Here is a 10,620-nt window from a genome sequence, read left to right on the forward strand (position 1 = left end):
TTGTTATTAAAATATGACTTATTACAGACGACCAGACCAAGCACATCTTCAGAAACTAGAAGAAATTAGGTTTCAATGCAGCCTCATGCATTTTGGCCTTGCAGTTCTTCTGTTATAAGCTTTTTCATATGGGTATGACAAATAGGCGAAAATCAAACAAAGAGAGGTGGATTTCAACAGGTTAACAAAATATAAACATTAACACAAATATTCAAGTTAATGTCTAAATGTTTTGCATTAGCATCTATCTTATCTGTCTGTCATAACCTGTTTCCTGTGTGTGTGTGTGTGTGTGTGTGTGTGTGTGTGTGTGTGTGTGTGTGTGTGTGTGTGTGTGTGTGTGTGTGTGTGTGTGTGTGTGTGTGTGTGACAGCTTGTCTTCACTGGCCATGTTTGATTAAATAGCTAACGTTACTACCACCACATTAGCCATCAACACAATCAACAAGACACAGACATACAGCTATTGTTAGCCATGCAGCGGTTTGAACAATTTAAAAAAACACCAGCTACATTAGCTTCTTTAGCTACGGTGACAGCCAGCCAGCCCAACGGAAGCAACATCTCGTTAAAGTTGCCTGTCAACTCCTCCTTGTCAGCTAGGCTAGCTAACACGATAGCTACAACTACCTAACTGATAAGCAATTGGTTAGCTAGCTAGCTAGCTAAGTTGAGCTAAGTTGGCTTATTACAGGTTTGTAAGCATAGCGTAGGCAGGATGGACAGCGCGGGTGAAATTATAACACACATAAACCGAAAGATAAACACTGGTTTATAGAAGAAAGAATGGCGCAGATAAACCAAATAATAGTTAACGTACCCGTTGACTTGTATCATCGTTTCATCCATATTTCTGTGTGAGTAGTCAAGTTGGTTAGCTGGTTGCTGGTTGGCTACTGCACTGCAGTGATCCCTGGCTGCTGTAACGTTCACAGCCCTGCGTCGCTATTGGTCAAACTGTAATCAAAAATACAGCGCCGTGATTGGTTGTCACTCTCACTCTGTGTTTCTATTGGCTGTTCACAGGGGAAAGAGGTGTACACATCTGTTGGGACAAAAGCTGACAGAGGAGAAAACCTACAGACCACATACTGTTCTACCTTTTTACAAGTACAAATTCAGGGTACTTTAGATGAGTATTTCGATTGTATTCCTCTTTATACTTCTACTCTACTACATCAGAGAGCAATATTGTACTTTTTACTCCATTACAGTTATCTGATACATTTAGTTACTAGTTACTTTACAGATTTAGATGAATAATACAAAATATTATCAACAAATAAAATGTATTATTATGGACTGAGCTACCCAGCAGTATATAAAATAATTCTTATTAGCTCTACCTTTACCAGCTGCAACATTAAAGTGATGAACACATTAATGCATCAATAATTATAATCCAGTAATGTAATATATTATTCTAAAATGGGAAAAAACAATAATTACTTTTATTTTTTGATGCCAATACTTTTGTATTTTCACTCTGAATGTAGGACTTTTAAAAAAGTATTTTACACTGTAGTATTGTTCCAGTGTAAAACTGTACGTTAACACCATATGTTTCCCTTTGCTTGCCAGTTTCAACATGAAATGAACTTAACTGCATTTATATAGCACTTTTATCCAAAATGGCTTGACAATTGGTCTATTGCATCTCACTTGTTCACTCACTTACACACACCAGTGGCAGCAAGCTACCATGCAAGATGCAGGCCCCAACATGTGGAGAAATTTGGGGTTCTGTATCTTGATCAAGGAGCATGTAGGGATGTAACGATGCATCCTTCTTTTTTTATTATTATTTTTTGGGGCATTTTCAGGCCTTTATTTCTATAGGACAGCTGAAGACATGAAAGGGGAGAGAGAGGGGGGAATGACATGCAGCAAAGGGCCACAGGTCGGAGTCGAACCTGCGGCCGTTGCTCCGAGGAGTAAACCTCTATATATGGGAGCGCGCTCAAAGGTGAGCTACCCAGGCGCCCGTAATGATGCATCCTTAATCGGTTAAACATTGATATAAATGTCTTAAAATTACAACCAGTTGAGACCAAAAAAAAAGAATCACCATGCAATATTTAAATGTACTAAAGGTCTCCTTTTGATTTCACTTGATTGACTTTCAACGCAATACTTTTCACTCACTTTTCTGCAGCTTATTCCGTTAAAAAAAAAAATCGGGGAAAAATCGTGATTCGAATCGTGAGTCGAGTGTATCGTTACATCCCTAGGAGCATGCCACATAAACATTTTAAAAAGTGAATCACATGAACCACTGAGCAAAGAAAACAATCACTGCAGCTTTCCTTACTTTTTTTTTTTTTTTTACCACTTTAAGGTTGTTAGGTTAGGTTAAGAGTTTGGGAAGACAACAGAAATACATGTTTATCACAACTGGAAGATGATTGTCTAAAATGCGCTGAATCACACAATGACAACTATATTGAAAATACAATTTATTACACTGAGTAATAAATACATACAAAGATGCAAGTAACAGCATTTTCCATTTTTTTTTTTGTAATACCAAAACCAACCTCAACACGAATGAACCGATGCATTTGGCACATTTCTGCCCCTCACTCACTCAGTCATGTGTTTTATTAGGGTCTGAAAAACAGACCAGAATACTATCAAAAACAAGCCTTGTCCATCTACCCCTGTACAAGTCATGCACTGTCTACAATTAACCCCCAGGCCTGTTCGCATGCATAAATCAAATTTTTTTTTTTTTTTTTAAATATGAAGTCAAAACTAAGATCCCAAAAGTGGGGCATAAAAACACATGATATCCTTTCATATGAATTCCAGTAACCCACACATGATTTAAATGATCCTCCAGAACCCTCAGGAGTCATGAACTGTGTTATTGTATTTTTTTTTTTTTGTCTCGCTAGGAGCTTGCTTTTCCATCCTTTGTTCATTTAGTTCCTCTTCTCGAAGGAAATGCCATGCAAGTTTTTTCTTCACGAGTAGCCCACTGTTAGTTCTTCTTGCACGGAGGAATGTGTGTCCGTAGCTAGGACCTCGCGTTTCTCTCGGTCTCAGCCAAGCATTCACGCACCAACCCTCTGGCATGGATTATTCCTTTAAAGAAAGACAAATACAATTTAGATGAACAAACTTTACTGTACTGTATGTTTTGCACTTGAACTGTTGTGCATTTCCAGGGATGGTATGCAAGTATTCAGATCCTTCAGTTAAGTGAAAGTATTAATACCACACTGTGAAAATACTCAACTACAAGCAAAAGTCCTGCAACCTTACTTAATGTAAAGGTGTCAGTGTTTTCCTCCTCTTCTATCTGATGCTTCTGGATTAATATTCCCGCTGCATTAATGTTTATGTTGCATTTTACTGCTGTAAATGTTTAAGGTGCTGATTTTAACTCCTTTACATACTGTTGGGTAGTTTAATCTACAGCGATGCATCATTATCTATAAAAAAAACAGCTGTTTTCTGCTTTGTGACGATGCATTTGATCCAAGAGGCTTTTTAAAGACTTTATTTAGCTGAAGGAGGAGAATTTTCTCAACAAATAAAGGAAGACTTCATCCTTCAGTTGATCACAATCATTCAACATCAACACATCTGGAGATACGCGGTTTTCACTGGACAGGAAGGGGAGGAAACACTGTCATCTGAAAAGTAACTAAAGCTGTCATAAATGTAGTGCAGTAAAAAGTACAATATTTACCTCTGAGATGTAGTGGATTAAAAAGTTTAAAGTAGCATAACCTAGATACTCAAGTAAAGTACAAGTACATGTGTACTTGAATGTTAAGAATAACAAGAGTTACCTCTTTTCAGTCTCTCCATTGCACTCTTACTTCCAGCATATGTGGGCCTGATCTCTTTTCCAAGCTCTTCGATGATGGCCAGCAGCTCTGCATATTTGTTCTGAGGCACTTGGCTGCCACTGGAGCCCTGATGTTAGCGCACACAGAAACGACATAAGCCAGGTTCAGCACATTTCACATTGTTTTTGATATGAAGGAAGGAATGGAAGGAAGGAAAGCGTAATCCTTTAACCGTTCACCACAAATTGCAAGAACGCACAAATAGGGAATGTAAAACTTAAGGCATTGCAATATTTCTGTGAATATCCTTACAATTAACCAGTGATTAATCTTACATTAATCCTGTAAATCTCCTTACAATATTCTTATTATAAAAGGACAGGAACGTGTCCCTACAATAGGAACTATTTTGGAATAGAAACAGCTTAACATTTCACCCATCAAGACCACTTAACTACTCATGTGGAGTACTGCTCAGCCTGTGAAAACAGTTGTTTAATGCCTTCTGTGCTTCGACTGACCATTACCTTTTTATTTTGTCTCTTGCACGTGTAAGAGGAAATCATATATCTGATTAATTACATATCTGACTACTAACTTGTCATGTATTTTTTAGCAGCTTGAATCTTTCACAGTTTCTACTTTCAGTACAAAGGTTTCAAATGTTGTTGTAATGTGCTGACTCTAACATTCAAAGTGTTTTTCTGATATCGGGCTACACAAACTGGGACAACAGTCTCTCTCCCAGGCTGTTGTTTTTCGGCCTTGGAGGGAGCTAATAAGGTCCGGTAGCTCATCCCCTCCCTTTGATTTGAACAGTTTAATAAGAAAGTGATTCTCTACTTCCTTTGGTTCCTTCTCCCAGACCTTGTGCTGTGATGTACTGAACCTTTCTTGCAAGAAATAAACCCCTTAAAATACGTCGTTGACTGAAGATTTATTTCAGATCTCACCCTATGTATAAGAACCCCCCCCTACAACCAATATATTCAGTTAAATAGGACAAAGTTAAAGTGCTCATATTCTGCTTTTTCCCCTTTCCTTTATTGTGTTATATATATTTTTTTGTGCATGTTATAGGTTTACAAAGTGAAAAAGCCAAAAGTCCCCCCAAAGGGACTTACCATCTCCAACAGAAAACACTGTTCACCAACTGCTCCAAACAGCTCTACTGTAGTCCAGCCTTTACTTCAGAGACAACGTGGTCACTTGAACACACGTTATAATGCTGCCTAGCTGCTAGCATGGCGCCCTCATACTCTGCTTCTGACTGGCTAGTAGTCCTTACCTGGGTACTGTCAGGGCTCGCCCTCATACTCTGCTTCTGACTGGCTAGTAGTCCTTACCTAGGTACTGTCAGGGCATGCCCTCATACTCTGCTTCTGACTGGCTAGTAGTCCTTACCTAGCTACTGTCAGGACACGCCCTCATACTCTGCTTCTGACTGGCTAGTAGTCCTTACCTAGGTACTGTCAGGCGCGCCCTCATACTCTGCTTCTGACTGGCTAGTAGTCCTTAGCTAGGTACTGAGCATGTGCGACTCCCAACAAAGATGGAACAGAAGTGAGATGTCTCACTCTGTAGCTAAAACAGAGAGCTCAACACACAGTGCAGCAAGTAATACAACAAAAATATGTTGTTTAAATTGAAAATTAAAAAAAATAAACCCAATTTTAAAAAAACAAAAAAAAAAAAAAAAAAAAAAAAAAAAAAAAAATATTTGCAGTTACCTGTGAGAATCCCAGAGATGGAGGGCCATAGTCGCTCAGAAGGGGCCTGTAGGACTGCAACGTGGCCAGGTTAGCTGCTGAGGGAGACTGGAGGCTTCCAACTGTTCAAAAATTACAAGCTGACATCAGACTTACAGCGCAAAAACAGTCATATAAACAGTATGACAATGTTTTTTGTTGCAGAATTTCAGGAAATAGTAGAAACATACCGCTACAATTGCCCAGAACCTGTTTTGTCCAACTAACAGCCCAAATCCCAAAGATACTGAATTTACAATACGAGAGTAAAAACAGCAAATTCTCACATTTGAGAAGCTGCAACATTTCCACTTGATAAATGACTCAAATGAGTAATTGATTATCAAAATAGTTTCCGATTCATTTTCTTTCAATCAACAAGTCGATTAATCGTTGCAGCTGTAATCCATTTATTCATTTTGTTGGCCTAAAATGGGCTGATTCGGTCTACAAATAATAATAATAATAATAATAATAATAATAATAATAATAACTTTGATTTATATAGCTATGTTGGAATGATCCTCAGAAAAACTGTAGCTTAAACTCCCCCCAAATTTCAATAAAAAATACTGGACCGAGGCAGTGTTGGAAGTATATTTACTGTATTTACTAAGTACTGTGCTTAAGTACAATTCTTAGTTATTATATTATATTTATACTTTCTACTACACCACTAATTTCAAAGTTTTTTTTACTCCACTTTATTCATTTGGTACCATGTAGTTACTTTGCAGAGTAAAAGCTTAATTACATAAGTAAGAATTTAAATGCAGTTTTACTTGTAACCGAGTATTTTTAAATTGTGGTATTTTACGTAAATAAAATAACTTAATACCACTGATAGTGAGTAATTTTTACATTTTCTTGATAATACTTACATACCTGACTCAAATAAGATTTTGAATGCAGGAGTTTTACTTGTAACAGAGTATTTTTAAATGGAGGTATTACTATTTCTACATAAATAAAATATGTCCGCCACCACTGATAGTGACTATTTTTAGGTTTCTTCATAATACATACACTACCGGTCAAAAGTTTGGGGTCACTTAGAAATTTCCATTCCTCTCCATTCCAGACAGAATACCAGCTGAGATCAGTTGCATTGTTTTTTTTAACCAGGGCAGCAGTTTTCAGATTACATTATGTGCTTACATAATTGCAAAAGAGTTCTCCAATGTTTTCTCAGTTAGCCTTTTAAATTGATTGATTGATTTATTAGACAGTAACAGAAATAAATGCATAACAAAATGCCAACACAGTGACATTGTACATTTATCAGAACTGTCGAGGATAACACAAGAAAGTTACAAACTTATTTCCATTGTGGTCCTAAAATGATATCAGATTAGTAAACAGAAGTTGCCTTTGGACTGTTGGATGAATGGTTGCTGATAACGGGCAATGTAGATATTGCATTAAAGGTCAGCCACTTCTGTCTACAACAGTCGAGAACCCTTTTACAATTATGTAAGTTCATAATGTCATCTGAAAACTGCTGCCCTGATTAAAAAACAATGCAACTGATCTCAGCTGGTATTCTGTCTGGAATGGAGTGGGAATTTCTAAGTGACCCTAAACTTAAAGTTTTATTTTTAAAATCTCATTGTGTAAATATTTTGTGAAAGCACCGATAGTCAACACTACAATATCGTTGCGGTATCGATATCGAGGTATTTGGCCACAAATATCGTGATATTTGATTTTCTCCATATCGCCCAGCCCTAGTTAGCGCCATAGCTCATTTTCATCTATTGTCGCTAGGCAGATACATAAAAAGAAAAACATAAAAACAGTAACAAGCATGCAACAACACAACAGCACTAAAAAACAACAACAACAACAACAACAGAACATGTGATTGTCACACATAGTGAAATGTTTCTTCATAACCCTAACAAACAAAAACATGTTGAACGCAGCAGTTTAACTTGTAACAGAGTATTTTAAATTGATTTTTTTTCCCTCCTATATTTCTACTAAAAGATGTTTTTTTTTTACATAACTCCACCACTGAATCTGAATCTAGGCAGGTTTTTTCTCCTCCACCCTCGCCGCTCCCCTGCTGCTTTGTTCGGCTGTAATATTCAGCCTCCGACGCGAGATGTCCTCGAAGAGTCCTAAAAACATTCAGAGGCACATCAATCAGCAGCTACCGACCGAGGAGCATCATGGAGGAAACGGAACAAGGCTGGCTCAAGAAGACACAAGTGATACATTTTTGTCACCGTGTAACGGCACCCACCCGGCGGGACCAGGACCCCGGACGACGGATAATCGCGTTTAAGGAACCGTCGCCTTCTCGTTTCACAGCCCAACCGTCTCCCTCCGCCGACCGATATCACGGACGGCGCTCTTTTACATTAGTAATAATGGCGGATATGAATTAGCCTAGCTCCCAGGATCTGACCCTATATATATAACTGGACAAAAACTACAGACACGGTCTTTCTCCAGGTATTCTCCGAGACCCCGAATTTAACACTCGATGTAGCGGACGGATACTTTGATTTTCCGGCGTTTTTTCTCCTTACCCTGGTTCCCAGAAGTTCCCGGAATGTGCTGATGGACATTGGGTTTATAAGACATTCCCAAAGACATTGTAAATTAAAGAAATAAAAATGACCCGAAATTCAGTGAAGCGTCTGTCTCTCACTTTTTGTTTACAACAGCGGCACCGGCAAATATGGCCGTCACTTTATATTGACACCCACTATGCTTTCTAACACGGCTACTATCCATTGCGGGTTATCAAGAAGAAGAAGAAAAAAAAACAGTTAAAACCTGATTTCGACGTTAAAACGACGGATTTCACGCGCGCTTCCACGCGCATATTTATCACATTTACTTAGCATCAGACGGACAGTCGACTTTGAACTACACTTTTAAAACACTTTTCTTTTTTTTAGGATGTTTAAGAAGTGAACATGTGAAGTGTGTTTAGACTTTTTTTTTTTTTCCTTTACATTGTAACGTCTTCTTTTACAATTTTTTTACACCACATTAAAAGGCAAACACTAGGCTAAGCTTTAAAAGTCAGATAATGAAGTTTGTGTTTTGTATATTTAATGTAAGGTTAAATGTAACATGAATCCAGATGAGTTATAGATGCTTTTGTTTCAATTAAATATGAACACTTTTTTTCCCCCACTGAAAAGAGAAGAAGAAAAAAACAACGAGCTGGTTATTGCAGATACCTGTCTTTGTCTGTGGGGGCGCATCCATTGTTTAGTCTTAGATAGGAATCTGTAGAGCTTTTTACATGAACCAAAAGAGAGAAGTTAAAGCATTAAAGTGAATAAAAGAATCCCCTCTTATTTTGGAGGCGGGTGGCTGTGTGTCCGCTCTTCTTCCATTCAAATAAGCAGTCAGTTTAAAGCCTCAGTGTGTCCCCGGGTGGCTCTCCTGACCGCATGGTTGAACACACAAGCACAGTGTGGCCCAATCCTTGCTCGGTGTCCTGACCTGCGACCCCGGGGAAGCAGTGGGATGTCCCCCCCCCCCCCCCACCCCCACTCCCTCCCCTATCCAGATGAGTAGATAACAGTGGGTGACAGTCTCTGACTCTAGGACATGCTTTTTGGGAAATTTACTGCTTGGTTTCAAAGAATTTTTTTGTCTTCAAATTGTACTCTACTTGGAGTATTTCCATTTTATACTTCCACTCGATAACTCCAGTTTACTTTAGATTTAGATCAGTAATACTAAATTTAATCAGTAACTAAATTATAATGTATTGTTATGGATAAAGACTTAATAGATCCGTTACAAGCTTCCAGGCTATATACAGTAAGGCAAGGCAGCTTTATTTGTATAGCACAGTTCAGCAACAGGGCAATTCAAAGTGCTTTACATAAAAACAGATAAAAAAAGAATTAAAAACAGATAAAATACGAGAATAAAAGTTACAGTGCAGTATAAGAAATTAAACATTAAACAGCAGTTAAAACAGTTAAACATATAAAAGCAGATAACATAGGAATTTCTCTTTATATGCTTATATAGATTGTCATACAATCTATAGATATACAATACAACAGTATATTATATATATATTATATACTATACACACAGTATAGTATATCTATAGATATACAACAGTATATACTGTCTGTATATACTATACACACAGTATAGTATATCTATAGATATACAACAGTATATACTGTCTGTATATACTATACAGACAGTATAGTATATCTATAGATATACAATACAACAGTATATACTGTTTGTATATACTATACAGACAGTATAGTATATCTATAGATATACAATACAACAGATATACTATACAAACAGTATAGTATATAGCTGCAACATCAAAGCAATGACCTCACTTATACATGTAAGTATAATGAAAATGAACTTGTTTTGGATTCTTTGTCCCAAATCATAAAACATTTTTATAACCACATAATGATCCCAAACTTAGCTGCGTACAGTTACGTGTACTCTGAGATAAAAGTATAGACTACCTGCTGCCAAGCTTTTAACATTTTAGAAGCTTTCTTTTAAGTTGTTTAAAAAGTGAACATGTGAAGTGTGTTTAGACTTTTTTTTTTTCCTTTCACATTGTAAAGTCTTCTTTGTTTACATTTTTACACAAAAGGCAAAGAAACAATTAAACTAAAAAGTAACTCTAAAAGTCAGGTAACTATCTTTGTGTTTGTATATTTAAGGTTAATAACATTTTTCCAGGTGAGTTAGAAGAGACTACGTTGGGGTGGGAAGGGGTGGGTGGGCACTGTCAAGCTGTTCCTGATTTTATTTATGTACATTTTTTTATGTGGTTGTTATTGTTTTCAGTTACTTGTATATCTATGTTGTTTTATTTTGGCTTTCTGTTGGGGTTATTTGGGCCTTTACGGCTTTGTCTTTTGGTTCAGTATTTGAAAAGAGGCAGGAACAGCTGTATTACTGTTCTTATGCTTCATAATAAAATATTTGAAACAGATGAGTTATTAGAAGAGTAAAATGTCAGTCTGTGGGGGAACATCCATTTTTTTGTGTATATATTAATTCTTTAGAGCCTTTACAACCAAGATGTGAAGTAGCATTCAGGTTTA

At 37.1% G+C, this 10,620-nt stretch overlaps 2 protein-coding genes across 5 annotated transcripts in view; both read right to left on the reverse strand.

Annotated features, from left to right (window-relative positions):
* The window catches only part of LOC120545033 (M-phase phosphoprotein 9), a 28,834-nt gene extending 27,918 nt beyond the window's left edge, over positions 1-916 (reverse strand). For all 3 annotated transcript variants that reach the window (XM_039778969.1, XM_039778970.1, XM_039778968.1), the window contains exon 1: positions 821-916. The gene's annotated coding sequence lies outside the window, so the exon portion shown is untranslated. The remainder of the gene's footprint in view (positions 1-820) is intronic.
* Positions 917-2,443: 1,527 nt separating this feature from the next.
* On the reverse strand, positions 2,444-8,977 carry LOC120544914 (cyclin-dependent kinase 2-associated protein 1). Of its 2 annotated transcripts, none has more exons than XM_039778788.1 (4): positions 8,749-8,977; positions 5,531-5,631; positions 3,801-3,927; positions 2,444-3,087 (listed from the first exon to the last, which is right to left on the reverse strand). In XM_039778788.1, exons 1-4 carry the CDS (start codon positions 8,774-8,776, stop codon positions 3,020-3,022), a joined length of 324 nt encoding a protein of 107 aa, XP_039634722.1. In that variant the 5' UTR covers positions 8,777-8,977; the 3' UTR covers positions 2,444-3,019. The 2 variants fall into 2 exon arrangements, with proteins under 2 accessions (XP_039634722.1, XP_039634721.1); XM_039778787.1 differs by lacking the exon at positions 8,749-8,977 and adding an exon at positions 8,086-8,264.
* Between the last annotated feature and the right edge of the window lie 1,643 nt (positions 8,978-10,620).

The sequence above is a fragment of the Perca fluviatilis genome, chromosome 17 (assembly GCF_010015445.1).
Source record: "Perca fluviatilis chromosome 17, GENO_Pfluv_1.0, whole genome shotgun sequence".
Classification (NCBI taxonomy): domain Eukaryota; kingdom Metazoa; phylum Chordata; class Actinopteri; order Perciformes; family Percidae; genus Perca; species Perca fluviatilis.